General features: G+C 38.6%; 1 protein-coding gene across 4 annotated transcripts in view; it reads right to left on the reverse strand.

The window, feature by feature from the left end:
• fus (fusilli) overlaps positions 1–18,172 on the reverse strand; it is a 306,247-nt gene that overhangs the window by 53,981 nt on the left and 234,094 nt on the right. For all 4 annotated transcript variants that reach the window (XM_065234594.1, XM_065234595.1, XM_065234593.1 and 1 more), the window contains exon 7: positions 4,186–4,296. In XM_065234594.1, coding sequence (XP_065090666.1) covers positions 4,186–4,296 — 111 coding nt within the window. The remainder of the gene's footprint in view (positions 1–4,185; positions 4,297–18,172) is intronic.

The raw sequence follows: 18,172 nt of genomic DNA on the forward strand, positions 1-18,172 counted from the left end.
CTCCGTAACCAAAAACCTCGTACTTCGGGATTTACTTCGCAAAAAAACTACAAGGAACAGCCCTATGGGGTGGTACGTAATGGTGACGTAGGACTACGTGGTCTTATATAATAAATTTTATTTGTTAACTGCAGCTGGAGCTTGTGTTTTGTGTAGGAATAGGAATTTGAATGGGGTTCTCTCTGTTTATACCCTTTAATATGACGCGCTTGACATAGATGGCCCACAGCGACTCATGAAGAGCTACTGATTCCGATCAATAGCGGTGCTGTTTCCTTCTATGAATGCTCATGTGGGCTGCAGCTCGCTGCTTGCAGGCAGCCTTTTGTTGTGAACTGGAGAACAAAACCACTCACCACACGGTGATTGAATAAACACCGTTTGGTGAGACCGGATGGAATTCAGCTTTGAAATCTGTGTTAGGGAAATCGCTTTTCGCAGGCAATCGATGATAATTTTAATTATCATAGGAACAGTTGTACATTCGTGCAATTTTCGATAGTGACATTTTGAAAAATGATAAATTCTTAACTTTAACAGACGCGTAGGAATATTTCTGATCGATTTGTGATAGAATTATTGAAATTGGTCCAGGAGCGGCTGAGTAATTATCTTTCAAAATCTTTCATAATTTTGTTAAATGTTCCATTTTCGATTTTCACAAAGTGTACCCCCATATAGAAATCATAGACGTAGTGCTACGTCCAAAGAATACTGCTTAAAAACAGGCTTCGTAAACTGAGTAGTAGTTTAGTTTGTAGTAGTAGTAGTTTGTTTAGTAGTAGTAGTTTGCTCAATAAACTTCTTCTGCAGAACACTCTCTGAATGCACTCTGCAATGTTCATTATATTATTAATAATTCTTATAGTTCTCTAGCAATTCCTCGAAAAATGCTCCTGAAATAACTCACTCGGAGTTCCGCTCAGTATTTACTAAGTATTCTGCAGAAATTTATATGGAATTACACCATTGAAATTCCTCGTTAGTTCTGCTAGTTTTAGAATTCTCATTAAATCTTTGAAACGATCCTGATATTTTTTTCGGAACTCTCTTTTGATTTTTCTAAAAATTCACTGCTCCAATTCCTTTGAAATTTTACGCAAAATTTCGTTGGAATAATACTTGGAATTAACTTCCCTTGGTATTTTAAATTTGGTATTGATATGTCCTTCTTCTTCTTATTGTTCGCATTTCAAGCTTATTGCTTAGCGCATATAAGCTTATTGCGTACTCTCAACTTAGTGTTCTAAATGCACTTCCACAGTCATTAATTGAGAGCTATCGATGCCAATACCAATGCATGAATTTGTATATTGTGTGGTAAGGCAAGCACAATGATACTCTATGCCCAGGGAAGTCGAGAAAATTTCCAATCCGTAAGATTCTCTCGACCGAAACGGGAATCGGACCCGCCGCCTCCGGCTTGGTAATACCGTGCCTTTACTGACTAAAGGGTGATACGGTCAAAATTTGGTCAATATCAACTTGACGTATTTCTTTCAATTTTGCATTTAAAAAACCTGAACACCCCTCATTTTGAAGGTGTGTGTGTGTAGAATGTTGCTCCTATTTTGATTTTGGAATTCACTCTTCAGTTGTCAAAATGCCGTCCAAAATGCTGACGAAGTTTGACTGCGTGGTAATGGACGACGAAACCTACGTCAAAGCCGACTACAAGCAGCTTCCGGGACAGGAGTTTTATACGGCAAAAGGAAGGGGAAAGGTAGCAGATGTTTTCAAGCACATGAAACTGTCAAAGTTCGCAAAGAAATATCTGGTTTGGCAAGCCATCTGTACCTGTGGCTTGAAAAGCAGCATTTTCATAGCTTCCGGGACTGTCAACCAAGAAATTTACGTGAAAGAGTGTTTGAATAAACGTCTGCTGCCTTTCCTGACGAAACACGGTTGTTCCGTACTGTTTTGGCCGGATTTGGCATCTTGCCATTACGGTAAAAAGTCCATGGAGTGGTACGCCGCCAACAACGTGCAGGTGGTTCCCAAGGACAAGAACCCTCCCAACACGCCAGAGCTCCGCCCAATTGAGAAATACTGGGCTATTGTCAAGCGGAACCTAAAGAAGACCAAAAAACTGCTAAGGGCGAGCAGCAGTTCAAGGCAAACTGGTTTTCTGCGGCGAAGAAGGTGGACAAGGTGGCTGTACAAAATCTGATGGCAGGGGTCAAGCGTAAGGCCCGGCAATTCGGATTTGGAAAAGTGGAAGCCTAACTGAATATTTTTCCTGAATTTTATACTAATTGAACTTGAAAAAGAAATTTAATTTGATTTTTTAAATAAACGATTTCACCGATTTACACGCGTTTTCCCTTGACCAAATTTTGACCGTATCACCCTTTAGGCTGTGAGGTCCTCTTCTGAGAAATCCATTGGAATTATTTCCGAATTTTCGCTGAATTCAGTTAAGAATTCCCTTTGAATTTCTCCTAAGAATTCACTTGGAGTTCTCTTCAAAATTTGATTGGCATTCTAGTCAGAACTGTCTTGGAATTCCTTTGAAGTACAGCTGCAATAATTTTCAGAGTTAATTATAATCCTCCCTTTTAACAGTTCCAGGAAAATAGCGAAACTTTTTTTATAATCGACCTCTCCGATTTCTATGAAACTTTGCGTAATTGTTTGTAATGGGCAATGATGCAAATTTTTACTGAAATTCGGCCATTTTGGAACTTGTAAAATTTAAAAAAAATGGCGCCATTGAAATTTTTCAAAAAAATGTAGCACCGAAACGGAGTTCTGATCGGAATGACGTCTAAGACAAATTTGTAGAGATAATTAATGTTTTTCTGGGAAAAATATACAAACAAATGTATCTAGTAACTTCAAGTAAAAATTCTAAAAAAATTAAATCCTAAATATCTCAAAATGATTTTCGTTTTTTAAATAAAAAAAGCTGGTAAGAAAAGTACCCAGTGAGCCAAAAATTCTCAAATTGAGACATGAAATTCTCCTTTACGAGCTCAATTTCTCAACATGCCATGTATTTTGATGACAGACGATTTTAATTTCCCTTCTACAGACTTCATAATTGAATACCTGGAACCAAACAAGTTGTCGGAACCCTTATTTATGCCTTTAGATTCACATTCGAAGCCCCTCCTTTTATGAATACTTGGCACAAAAAATACTTCCTAAGTCCCACCCTCAGTGCTGAGATTTGTCATTGTCATTGACAGTCTTTCGCGCGATATTGACAAAATTGTTTTTCACATAGTCACTGAAAGACTTAATCCTCAAAAAAATCTTCATCAAAATCTCATTCATTTTTTCGTCAATAACAAAGATTCACCTGGTAACAACAAGTGTAATTTCATGCATTCTGTGTCACATTATTGTTATCCAAGCAGTTCAGGTCCAAGATGCTTGTTCACTTTAACGGCTCCATGTAATTGTGTTGCTCATTGATTTTATTTAATGGCCTCCCTTAGCTCAGCCGGTAAAGGCGCAGCTACAAATCAAGACCATGCTGGAGGTGGCTGGGTTCGATTCCCGGTCCGGTCTAGGAATTTTTCGGGTTGGAAAATTTCTCGACTTCCCTGGGCATAGAAGTATGATTGGACTTGCCACACAATTATACCAATGCAAAAATGGTACAGGCATCTAAAGCTCTCAATTAATAACTGTGGAAGTGCATCTAGAACACTAAGTTGAGAGCACGCAATAAGCTAATATGCGATATGCAATAAGCTTGTAATGCGAAGAAAAAGAAGTCATTTAATTTCGATACAAATTCACTTCGTTTGTGACTAAACGGTTATTTGCAATGCAACAAATGTTAACAGCCACCCCACCACAGGCGATTAGACAAGCGCCACTTGACGGTTGGATGACCGACCGACCGACCACCGATCGACCGGTCACACAGCGCGAGCGAGAGGAGAATGATTTCCAGCATCACATTATGTTAAACAGAGCAAATCGTGTCCCGTCGGTGAACTCGGTGGTGGAACAGATCTCGATCGACCGATGGAGCCGGTAGCGCCAATGTGAAAAGGTCGCTCCATTATCAGCGCGCTTGCACCGGGGTTGCGAAGAGTGTTTACATTTCTCGGTAAACTGTACAACAGTTTCGAACTTTGTTTGAAGTAGACTGCCTGCTCGCAATTGAAACCTGTCGGTACTGTTCTACGAACGGTGTGTGATGAAGCAGTTGGAGATTATGAAACTTACTTGGCCACATTCAGTCCCCGGAAGAACCGAGCGATGTCCTGATCGCTGCTCTGCCAGGGCAAACCACGTGCGCGCACTATACACGTGCCATCGATTTCGTCATCGATTGAGCTGAAAATGAAAACCGAAAGAAACAGCTGATTAATCATGGGAAAGTCGTCTAATTTCGTACACGGCCAATGAGAGTTGCTCAGTAGCTGAGACGAATTCTGTTTGTTCGGGAAAAATTGAGAGACATTTCACTCAGGTTATTAGTATACTCCTAGACTGAATACAATTTTCGTCGATTTTCCTCACATTCGAGCAGTTTTTGCTGAAAAAGCAAAAAAGTGCCTGAGTACCTTACTTTTTGCGATTTTGGGTCGAATTTGATTCAGTTACTGAGCTACTCTCATTGGTCGTGTACATACTGCAATGACGGTAAAAAATAATGGATTGCTTCATGCCGAAACCATGCCTGGAACTCCGAGGATTTACTTTGAGACTTCAAGGAAATCAACTCAATTCTAGATCATAGAGGGGAAATTGTAGCAACTATACAATTTACTGTAACTTTCACTGTTATTCTACGAACACATTCAATCGGGAGCCTTCAAACAACGCAACCGCTGTTCAAAACAAAGCATACAAATTTAAAACTAGACCCAAATGTCGCCGATACTGCCACCCTCTGGTGCAGCATCATGAGCGTTTAATCACAGACAATCACACGTAACTCTTGTTCTTGAATCATCGTACACACATTTAACGATCAATTAGCACATTACATTATTAGTTTCGCGAATCCCACAGCGCCGGCATCGGATCACTTTGACGTTTCTATACAGAAAACGAAACTAACTCAGAGAGTGAGTCACTTTTATTCAGCTAACTCATTCGTTTGGAGACATTTCTAAAAGCCTAGGTCACTCAGCGCATGAGTAGCCTACGCTTTCAGAAATTTCTACATACGAGTGAGTAAACGTGACTTAAACTCTGAGTAAGATCCGTTTTCAGTGTAAACATTCTATCGAACTTGTATGCAACACTTTTTTAGACTTGGCAAGCAAGCTTTATTCCACAAAAAACTCACGAGATGTCGTTAGTGAGTTCCGCTATGATATTTTCAAATTTTTTAAAGAGTTCCTTCTGTTTGTCTGTGGTTGAATGTCGATAATCGTCATGAAATGGACAAACTACTGTCTGTGCGTTATTGTAATCGTCTATTACCGATCTAAGTATTGGCCGCCGACACTGTGCACATGTTGGAAATTTTTTGATAAGCGTCATTACACAGCTCGGCGGCCGATGTCGTGTGAAACGAGCTAAACGAACAGCCCTCAGCCACGACAGACGCACCAGTAATGACCCTGAATGATGTAACTGAGAGTGCAAAATGGTGGTGTGCCCGCCGCGCGCACGGTAATGCGTCACTGCGTGATCGATAGCCGGATTATGTTTGTGTTTACATAGATTATGATTGCGAAAGAACGAGACAGAAGGGAAAAAAAACTAGGCAGATTTCTATAATTTGCTAAACAAGTACCAACTGCGCGACTCAAACTCGAAGTGCGTTCGCAGAGCCGCGCAGCCACAGCCAGCAATATTGATCGTCCATGCCGTTTTAATTACCTGATCGGGCATAACCGGGGGGTCGTCCAAGCGTGACGAAACCTGAGCGCAGAGATTGCTGCCAACCGGTTAGGATCGTTTGCTTGCTGATGACGTTCGACATCATCGCGTCGCGGTGCATATCGTAAATACTGGTAAATGTTTATCAGGTGCAAAGAGGTTTGAAAATCTCGGGACACAGTTGCGCAAATCTGCGGCAACTGACGAATCGATTATATTTTGACCCTCTCCGAATACCATTTTGGCCATTTTGTCTCTCACCTAATTTTTCAAATGGCGTATTCGATATTTTCAAAAAATCATAGCACGAAAACGGCTCATCTAATCGAAATGATGTTGTCTGAAACAAAGTTTTAGGAAACTGATTGTCTTTTCAGAAAAAAATTAACTTAGAATTAAATAATTCGAGGCGGGAGTAACCGTCAACAATGCTGATGATGTTATAGCACGCGACACCACCCTACTGCTTCTCTCTGAGATAAATACATTGGTCATGACGAGAGAAGCAAACCAATAGTTGGGTAAAGAAGAGTTGCATTATAACACACCATTACTTGGAAATACTTTCGGCAACGCGGGACTTTAGGTATTCCACAGCCGCAGAGCAAGTCAAACTCACACTTTATTGCCTGTGGATTTGAGGGCATACCACAAATCCCCTCATCCATCAATGTATGAGTTAGGTAAAGGAGTGCACGTTTGACTAGTATTTTCGCAGTGATGACCATTCGCTTAATTTCAACTTCTGTTCATTTTTCGCACTGTCGTACCCTCACAGAAGTATAAATCGATCCTCGTCAAAACTTACAGGGTGTCAATCCAACCGGGGAAACCGGGAAATCCGTGAAAAATAGGAATAAAAAAAAAGAATAAAGATCTGAACTTCAGGAATTTTGGGAAACCTAATATGCCAAACCACACAAGCAACATTTCCGATTTCAATGTGGTCTTTCAGTACATTCTAAGCCTATAAGGCCTCTTCAAAACCATGATAAAACCGAAATTGTTACGTAGGCAATTATATTATGGGGCTTCCCGAAGGTTTGCCCATTCTATCATTAAGTCGAATCATCGTATAATCTTAAATTCTATTTCGAACGGAGATTCAAAATGCTCAAAAGTGGAAATCGAACAAGATATATATTAACCTATAAAATATCTCCAATACAATTTAAATATTTTGGTAACACATTTTTGCATTCCTTCTTCTTCTTCTTTTTCGCGTTTCAAGCTTATTGCATATCGCATATTAGCTTATTGCGTGCTCTCAACTTAGTGTTCTAGATGCACTTGCACAGTTATTAATTGAGAGCGTTCGATGCCTGTACCATTTTTGCATTGGTATAATTGTGTGGCAAGTCCAATCATACTTCTATGCCCAGGGAAGTCGAGAAATTTTCCAACCCGAAAAATTCCTAGACCGGACCGGGAATTGAACCCAGCCACCTCCAGCATGGTCTTGCTTTGTAGCTGCACCTTTACCGACTGAGCTAAGGGAGGCCTTTTGCATTCCACAAAATGTTTTAGGCATATAGAACTTCAACTCCTGGAAGATTTTAAGAATTTTTAATACTGCGTATTGATTTATGCTTTTTTCAACATACCAAAACAACATTTAGGCTAAATTTTTGCAGGAGACCCTTTGATTTTATACGAATTCATGCTTCCATGAGATTTTGGATATCTAGATCAACAAATCTTATCTCATATTTTGCTGCAAAATTGACGTATTGTAGAGCAATTCTGCTGAAAAAATATAATAATCCATAAACAGTTATTTTTGAATGCGTTTTTAGTTTAAGGCAGCGGTGATTTTTTGGTTGTTTTTTTTTAATAACCTGGAAAAAACCGAGCGTTGGAAAATTGGATTTGATCGCACTAAAGCATCACGTTGATATTCAGCCATTCCATAGTAAAACGATATAGTTGTTCTCAGAATTTCGTAAAAAATTGTAGTTTTTTTTTTTCCTTATCGCAAAATATTAAAATCATTTTTATTTAATTAGGGTGACCATTTACAGTGTGAGTGTTTTTTTGTAACTAGCGTAAGTGTGCCTGCGATTTGCGTCGAGTGACGGAGATTGTGAGTAAACTGAAGGATGTCTCGCTGGATACGCCCAAGACTGAACCGGCGGTAGCTGGTGGCCGTGAACGGTTCCTGGGGAAAGCACTAGATGCGAACCTCCTCCCAGATCACCATGGCAATACAGGAAGTATCACAACAAAGGTAATTGCTATTAGATATTTTGCAACAGTGACAGATAGCGGACATGAAGAACCAGTGGAGGTGCCGGGCAAAGGTGTTTATCCTAGACAAATGGTAAGTTACAAATTCTCTGTTGTCGTTGTCGTAGACGCCGTCGTAGTCGCTGTCGTAATCGCCGTCGTAGTCGTAGGCAGTACCGTTGGTATATTTAAAATTAAACATCAACCGCTGAAAATATGAATTATCGCGTATTTCTGTTGTTCATTACATTCCAAGTGAAATTCGAGAACGTAATTTCATTTGAATAGCTTGTTTAACCAGGTCTTAAGGGGGTATTCCCGATCTTTTTTTCAAAAAATCAAAAAAAAATTTTCACGTTTTTTTGTACTTTAGACTAAATACTTTCATCCCCCAAGCCGTTTTCCGATCAGCGAATTCGGTATCCAGGCATAGCTGACTAATGGTAAGAACCCCCAAAATGGTTTTAACTAAAGTCAAAACTTTAAACGCGTTTTTCTCGAAACCACATTTTTTTTTAACGGGCGAAGATTTTTCGCAGAAACTATAAGATATATTGACTTGAATCTTTGCGCATTTTGTTTCTTATTAAATTCTTTGGAGCTTCTCCCACTTTCAGCCAAAAATATTAACATTTAACATTGTTTGAAGCACCTTAAAGCTGCAAAAAAGCGGGCTAAAAATCGCCTGTTTTTTCATATGGCCGCCATTTTGTTAATTTGCAAGATTTTTTGCTGCCAACGGGAGAAGCTCCAGAGAATCTTATGCAGATTATTAATTTCATCACGAAATCTGTTTCAGATGAAGCCGTTCCAGAGAAAAGTCTTCGCCCGTCCAGGCGTTTGCGGCGAACAGGGGTCTGTTTGCCGCCATTTTGTGACGTCAATAATGTCTTTTTTTATGTCGAAAAAAATTTATTTGTAAACTTTAATGTTCAATAAACAAGAATCCCAAAGAGTTAGGCGCATTACTATTCATTTTCCTTGAAAAAAAAAATAATTGAAAAACAGGCCGAAAAAAGGCAAAAGATTGGGAATACCCCCTTAAACAATCGTCACGTCGGTCATAGCTTGTTATGTCTGAACCATGCGTAAAGAGAAAATCGAAACATTGAACGTCGCGTGAAAGTGGATCTTAATGAAGGCATAAGTACTCTTTCGTAGCTTTTAGTTTTAGGATTTCAAAGATCGTCGGTTGCAGTGGCTTGCTTACTGAGGAGAAAGACGCGGTCCCAGATCCTTTCATATTAAAAATATTAAAATATCGCTTGTTTATCGTGTATTTTGTAAAACTTTTCGTTGTCGTCGGTGCCGGGTTTGAATAGTTATAAAAACTTGAGTAACGCTATAATGTGATATGAGAGGCTCGGTGGCCTTAAAGCAACCGTTTTTGCTTACTGAGCAGAACATCATGAGTCTAGTCTCAGGCCCATCCACATTCAAGATTCGTCAATGATTAAAAAGGAGCTCGTCTGCCTAGTGGCAGACGTTTTTGCTTACTGAGCAGAGGACCGTGGGTTCAATCCCAAGCTTCTTCGCGTTATACGATCGTTAGGACATCAATTCAGCTTATCGTTTACCAAAACGAACCCTGCTGCAAACCCAACCCTCTTATCCAACATCCCAGTGATTCCTCGTGGAAGTGCAGAGGTGTTCTCGGTTTCGATCAAAGCGAGTGTCACTTCAACACATTCCTACCCATTCCTTTCTTGACCTGCATTCAGGCGCGGCTGGCGCTGGTATTGCCTAATTCGAGATCACCAGTTTTTACACATTGAGGATGATTGCTAGTCCCAAGCATCGTCTATTTGTTCTCTGTGTAATTACAGCTGGTCTGGCAATAACAGAGTAGCAACCGTGGGCGGTCAATCATGCTCATTAGGGTGACCATTTACATGTACCGGTGGTCAAAAATCGATTTTTTTTTTCTTCAAAAATGTGATTTGCAAAAAATTGAAAACTTTTGAAACACTGGGCCAATTTTAAAGATCAAATGAAAGGTAATTAATTGCATTTTATGGTTTTAGACAGAGGGCGCAATATGTTTTTATATTTTTCCTTGAAAATTTAGACTTTTTTACAAAACATATTAAAAAATCAGCGATGTGTTTTTTTTTTCTTTTTGAGAGTTATATATTTTTTAAAGTTATGAAGTTTTGGGTTTTCGCTCAATACTCCTATGAGACTAGACTAGCATGCGTCTCCATTGATTTATAGCGACTGAAAAAAGTCATTTTTTGGACCACCCTAACATGGAAATGGTCACCCTAATGACAAAATAAACAATCGGATTGAATATTTTTCGATAAAGAACAAAACTACCAATTTTTACGATATTCTGAGAACCACTATATCGTTTTGTCATGGACACTTCAACTATGACCAAAATTGTAAAATATCAGCTGTTAGTGACAATCATTTTATATGGTTGCGTGCAAAAAAAGTTCAAAATGTTACAAACGGTTGGTGTTCTAAATTACCTACAGTACTGAATTTGTAGCAAAGCACAATCACCTACACATTTTTTGATCCCTGATTTTTGGCGGTAGAAGTTTTGAATTTGATCTTAGAATTCTTTGAACTCCACTTTAAATTATATTTTGTTTAAGGTGGTGTATCCCTTTATAAGACAGTTGTATCTAGATTGCCACCGACAATTAATATTTTTGCTGTTCACTTACAATATTTAAACAAATTTTTATTCTGGTGAAAACTAACTTCGTCGAACTGAACTAACAAAAATCTGTTTGAAATCTGGCGTTCAAAAAAAAGACTACTAAAATGCTCAAACTTACAACCGATTCATGCATTCCAAAGTGTTTTTGATGTAGGATTACGTCTTTCGGCAACATATTAGCGGTGCAAGTTCAAAAACCAAAATCGACCGCGTTACGAAAAGTGGTCAGGATTTGACCACTTATAACTCTGTCAATAGCATATGGATATTAATTCTAAAAAAGCCAATCGGTTGTAATGTGATCTACGAATCTGCTAAAATGAACACTTTATCAATTTTCAATAGGTCACTATTGAAAATTACACAAATGTCAAACTTTTGCAATGGTGATCAAAATTATCACCGATTGTCTGCAAAAGCGCTTTCCCTAACACAGATTTCAAAATCGAATTCCATCCGGTCTCACCGAACGGTGCTTATTCAATCACCGTGTGGTGGTGGTGTCCGGTCGGTCGTCATTATCGGTGCGTGGCGTTGCACATTGTTCTCCAGTACACAACGAAAAGCAGCAAGAGCTGCAGCCCACATTAGCGTCAATTCATCGAAGAAGAAGGAAGAATTCGCACCGCTATTGATCGGATTCAGTAGCCCGTCGTGAGTCGCTGTGGGCCATCTATGCCAAGCGTGTCGCCCTCGTTCCGAACAACATACAGCTCGCCAACCTCATCCGTGTTGAACACCCTCATAGTTCAGCATTACTCAACCATCACGACACAATGGTTCTTTTCAGGACCACCACAAACTATTGTTGTTTAAGAGTTAATTTTCATTGAACGTACGCTCGCGTTGCTGCCAGCCAAAGCTCTTTGATAATATACCCAGCAACCAAACGTTTGTGGTCAAATGCGTAACAGTATTGAAGTGGTATATTTTTTTGAATATTTTTTACAGCAATGCATGTTTTTCAAATTTTTTTTTTTTAAACAAGTAGGTATTGAGGCTCCTAGACTGTATTCATTAGTAATATGGTTAACGGAAAGTAAAGCATTTGCACTATTTTTTTAGTTTTGTGACCGAACATCCGTTTTTTTATTTGGGCTTACTTTGATAATGCTCGATGAATGTAGAAAAAAAGCAGGGAAACTCAAGTAAATCAGTTCTTAAAATATGAATCTTTGCATGAGTATATAGTCAGAAAAAATCATAAGCAATAAGAATACAACATTGAATTTGTGATGGCTATATAGGAAACACATTTCATAATTGATGGTTTGAGTGTTTTTTTTTTTAAACCGGCGAAAAACACAAAAATTGCGTTTTAATATGTTTGTAAAATATGTAACATATAATATTAAAACTACATACGATATCAACGTAAATTCCCTAAGCTACAATGTGGAGCCAAAGTTTCTAATTAAAAAAAAAAGCGCAGAGAGTAAATTTATTCATTATATTTCATTATCAAAGTTACCAGCATTATCAAAGATACCCCGTTTTACGGTACATAAAAATTCTCGCAATGACCGAATATATATGTCATCTTGAAATCCGGAATGTGCCAGAATGAATAAACTACCATGTCTGTGATCGCATAAAGATTCTTATGCTATGGTTATGCCCTAAGAGGAAGAGAAGTCAACTGGCTTCTTACTCTTTTATCTCTATCTCTATCTCTATATCTCTATCAATATCTATCTCTATCTCAAATCGGCCAATCACCAGCTGGTTCGCGATTGACAGAAAAGTGGTTCGTTTTCGCCCCCGTATTGTCTCCTCTTCTCTTAGGTTATGCCGTTTAACGTCCCGCTTTACTCGTCAAAGTGCACAAAGAGCACAAAGCCAAACTGAGGAAAGAACGCAGTCATCACTGCACATTTTTATTTTCTCTCTCCTCTGCTTCACAAGCTTCGCTGTTACTCTTTTATTCGACGGTAAGATTGCTTTATGTGTGAGAATGGGTATATTGCCTGTAATCCCATATCAGTCCCATATGGAAAATGTAGGCATTGAGAAAATGGCAGTTGAAGTTACGAAGAGCAAGAACATTTGAAAAATCATAGTAATTTACTTGATATTTTTTTAAAGTTGAAATCAGTTTCAATGAAGTCTGCATGATTTGTTATATCGGTGAAAAATATAGCGATTCACAAAACAGAACTGTAACTTGACTTCTAAATGATTGAATTTCAGGATGGGACTGATATGCGATTACTTTGCTTGATGGGACAAACTGGCTTGATGTTGTTATCACATTTTTCATGATCAAAGTCCGTAGTTTTACCACGTGATATGAAAGTAGATGCCAATTGATAGTGAATAGCGTTATTATCTTAAAATTGACGAATATCCATATGGGACTGATGATATGCAATTATAGGCCGTATAGCATGGGTAAGAGTGGCTAAGAATGAAATCTCTCAAAAGCTGTCCAAGTCAAATACGGCAGACCCTTTCAGCAACTGAATTTAGTCTAATTTTTAAGATTCTGACTTGTATTAAGTTTCAATCTTCGTTAAAACTTTTTATCAATTTTCAATCTTGTAGGACTTAGGAAGTAAGATTCCGAAACTCAGCCATAATTATTCACTTTTTTCAAGATGGACAAATTTTCAAAACCTGGAGCTAAACAGATTCTTAGACATGGACGAATATTCAATGCGGACAAATTTTCAAAATCCGATACTTAGCCATCTTCATGATTCCGGGGCATAGTAAAATGTTCAATTTGACTTAAATGGTGGGGCTTAGCATAATTTTCATGATTTTGAACAATTTTTCATAATTTCGGAGGAAGGAAGAAGCTCTTCTTAGCATTTCAAGCTTATTGCTTATCGCATATTAGCTTATTGTGTGCTCTCAACTTAGTGTTCTAGATGCACTTCCACAGTTATTAATTGAGAACTTTCGCTGCCTGTACCATTTTTGCATTGCCCAGGAAAGTAAAGAAATTTGCCAACCTGAAAAATTCCTAGACCGGACCGGGAATCGAATCCAGCCACTTCCAGCATGGTCTTGATTTGTGCTGCGACTTTGCCGACTAGGAGGCCCCAAATTTCGGAATATAGCCATCATTTAAATTTCTGGGACTTCCAGGACCTAATTTTCAAGATCCTCAGACATGGAAAACATTTGAGCAAAACTCATCAAATTCTAGATTATGGGACTTGTACATATCTGCAAGATTACGAGACTAGGGAAAATATTCAGCCTTTAGCAACTTACCCGTATTTGCAAGATTTTGAACTTAGTCAAATTGTCAAGATTCTTAAACTTTGACAAACTTTCAAGTCCTGGGACTAAGCTATTTTTTAAGATTCCCGGACTAAACACAATCTTTTCACAAAATCAAAGCTCAATTTATTGCGGGAAATCATCTATTTTTTCTAGACTTTTTACGCTTTTGTAGCAAGCGTTTTGCTGTCTCTCAACATAGTGTTCGAGGTGCACTTCCATAGTTATTAATTGAGAGCTTTCTATGCCAATACCAATGCATGGATTTGTATATTGTGTGGCAAGCACAATGATACTCTATGCTCAGGGAAGTCGAGAAAATTTCCAACCCGCAAGATTCCTCGACCGGACCGGACAATCAACACAATATATAAAATAACCGATCATAAATTTAATAGAATTATTTGAAAAGTCTTCCAGCAACCACATCACAGAATCTGTATGTGTGGTGAATATTGTACTCTCGGATGGATATACAGTGTCTTCCCATTTTTTTTCATGGAATTTAAAAAGAAAACTGATTAAGTTGTGTTGCCAAAAGCACTGTATTTACGTCGCAAAAATAAGTTCATGATTTTAGACAAATGAAAATAGCAATAAAGCAAAAGGTATGGTAGCATTTTTATAAAAGGAAAATACTCAATTAACGTTGCATGCTTTATAGCATTCTACAAGTCTGAATCATAGTCTACAACTATCATAAAACCAAAATTGTTACTTGGATACCCATTATTTAAAAAACAAGGAGACGCTAAAAATATTTTTCAAATACTCAAAAACAGTTATTTCTTTCAAAACCACAGAATTTTGGAAAATGTATTCACGGTGTCCCGCTAGGAATGCAGATTATAATTTCTGACCCTGGTAACCAAATTTTAAATTTTCCATCTAACAATCTCTTCAGTCATCCTGATTTTCCTAGTACGATGTCGTCCCTTAAAACAATCGCAACCTCCTCGTGTGATAAACAAAACACTTATTTATATAAAGGTTTCCCACGCTTAATTTTCCACTACATAATGACCAACAAATATCGAAATCAAAACAAAAACAAATTCATTAGCATGTTATCTACGCAGCTCTGTAGATCGGTCGTTTGCGCCACAAATAGATAAGTAATACTTCTGCGCAGAATAAAATGTATTGAACTACTTGCGGTTCTTTAGAAGTGTCAGGAGACTCTATAAGCAACTATAGGAGCGTTTACCCTAAAATATTTCACCGTCGAAAGTTCATGCAGTGCCTGTTCCGGTTTTTTACAATATTTGCAACATTTAAATTGTACTTTCCCTTTAGAAAAAGACCTACTATTCAATTGACAATGCTTAAATAAAAACACACCAACCTGCACCGAAATGTTCAAACAGTATTCTAATCCGACAACACTGCTCCTGCCTAAGCCACAATCCAAGACAATCGGATCTTCTTCCAATCAACTTCTAATCCAGAAACACAAACACAAACACTAGCCAAACCGAGACAATCTTCGATCACTTCCCACTACCGTTACCGCTTTTTCTTATCTCCCTCGAACGCAATATGTGCCGAACGAACCAAATTTTGTGCCCCTAATCAGTACCACTAATCGAATTCCAATCGTTCCCCGAATGACCACTATCACTTAAATTCCACCTAAATCCCTCACACCGATGGCGATCACACACTGGCTCTCGGCTTCACTCCGAGCGATGACACCCAGCGAATACGTGGCACCACGCCGAAATTTAGCTCACCTCGGGCTTAATCCGTACACGATAAGCACTTTTTTTTATTTTCCTGAACCACACACTCGAAATATGTTCACCTCATTTGTGTTTTCTCGCGACTCATCAAAACAGCACGCATCGAATTACGAATCGGTGGCGACGACACCTTCCGAATTACCTACATCAACGACTTCCAACGACGGCTGAGTCATGGACCGAGACCGAAACGTTCAATCTGGAAACGTGTTCGAAGTTTATCCTAGAACGAGGCACGTTTCAAAGCGACGAAATTGTAGCAAACCTCCAGAGAAAATCGCGTTCTAACCAATTTTCCAGCCGACTACGGGGTGGCAATGCGGTGTTACGGCTACACTGCGAGAGAACGCGACACGGAATGAGCGTTTGCCCGAAGATCGGTATAGAACACTCATTATCAGCACCGAGCTCTAGAGCATTGCGCGCTTACCACTCGTCGTAGGCCACCGCAGTCCGTCGTTGTTGACTTCTCAACAAGTGGAACGACAACAACCGTTCCGTGGTGCTAGGTTGGATTGGTCGAGTTGCATTGAGTTGGACTAACTTGAGTGCAGATGTGGTGAGAAGCGGGTACAGGGAGTGGCGCTTAAGCGCAGCGTCTCTTTTATTCGATTGTTGTCTCTAACTATGTGGTCAATATAGAGTTACACGCTATTGAAAAACTACCAAAATTTGAGTAGGATCCACTGATATCGATCAAAAGTGAAGCTACTCAAAACATGTGTAAACTAAGTTGGGAGTGACATATGGACACCATCGATCGTCAGTCCCAACTTAGTTTACTCATTTTTCAGTAGCTTCACTTATGACCGATATGGGTGGATCCTTTTCAAATTTGGGAAGTTTTGAAGTGGACATTTTAATAAAGTATAGAGTTGATAGTTCCGTTGTACTACGGCAGTGTGAAAATTGTATATAGAAAGTAAAAAGCGAACTTAAATCAATTTAGAGGAATGTACGAATCGGGTAGAGCATCCCTTTTACCAAACTCATCCGTTGATGAGGGATAGTGAGGGGTGTTTCACCCCGCCACACTGGCAAAAGGGATAATCGCCGATTTGCTCATGTGCCTCCGATGTGCGGAAATAGTTCTATCAATTGTTACACACTCAAATCGCCATCTGACGTAAGCATCTACCTGATTCGTATCTTCCTAAAAAATGTCCTTTGCTCGCATTCTACTTCTACTTTCTGTATACAATTTTCACACAACCGTACTACAAAGGAACTATCAACTCTATACTTTCATCTCCTCATCTATCGTATAAAATGTTCACTTTAAGTCTGATATTTGACGTTAAGCATCTCCAACTATATAAATCGATAACTTCACGCATGAATTAATAAATCATAATTAGTTAAAGTAGACTATATTTGATTTTTTAATTATTCTTTCAGGATTTCCATGAAAGTTCTTTCCATGAATCCATTTTAAATTTACATGAATTCTCCTTAGAATTTCCATGAAATTAACATCAGAAATATCATAGATTTCTGCTTAGAATAATCTTGGACTTCTCCCCTGAATTAAATTGGAAATTCAGTTCGTATTCTCCTCAGAATTCCCATGGTATTTTCTCAGAATTCTCAAAACAAAAATCCATCTCAGAATACCCTTGAAACTCTTCGAAGTTGAACCCTCAAAAGCCGATTCCATTGGAATTCTTCTCGGAATTTATTTCGAACTCTTTAGAGTTCTCTTGGAAGTATCCTCCGAAATCATCCCAGAATTCCTTTTATAACTTCCTTAGTGTCAAGTACTCAATTTAAAAATGTTGTTGATATTTTTCCATTTCACTCTATTTTAATTGTGAAAAAGTGACTTTAGTGACTATTTTTTTGGGAAATAGTGACTTTAGTGACTTTTTGGTGATAAAAGTGACCTTTTAGTGACTGACTTCAAAATAGTGACAAAGTCAGTAAAAAGCGTCCTCCCAAGTAACAATTTTGGTTTTATGAGGGTGTAGACCATGATTTACACGTGTAGCATGCTTTAAAACCTCGATAAAACTTGCAATGTTGCTTGGGCTGCTACCAGCCCTGCAGGCCTGGTGTGAGAATTTAGAGCTGAGCTATCCACTATACAATAGGTCGTGTTGACAGCAACTTTCTATCTAGTCGAGATGTAAACTTAAGCAAGCCATTAGTATCAAATGGCACTAGTGGTTAGTGACGTTTTCGAGTGAGATACGATAGGTCTTGTCATTCAGAACTGCAGACAGCAAACTTCTATCTAGTCGTACTGTCAAGTTAAAGCAAGCAATAAGATGCCAAATTGCACACTAGCGTGTCACATGGTGAGTGAATTTTGAACTGAGCTGTCCATCATCCAATAGGTCTTATTCATCTGAACAACTTTGTTCAAGACCGCTACCTTCTATCTAGTCGAAGTCGCAAGTTAAAGCAATAAGAAGTGAAATTAAATACTGGCAATAAGAAGTTAAAAAGAATACTAGTGTGATGTACACCATCCAATAAGTCTCTTTCACTTGACAAACTTTTC

Source organism: Ochlerotatus camptorhynchus, unplaced genomic scaffold, assembly GCF_037179485.1.
Source record: "Ochlerotatus camptorhynchus isolate MF236.1 unplaced genomic scaffold, CSIRO-AGI_Acam_v1.1 ptg000434l, whole genome shotgun sequence".
Lineage (NCBI taxonomy): Eukaryota > Metazoa > Arthropoda > Insecta > Diptera > Culicidae > Ochlerotatus > Ochlerotatus camptorhynchus.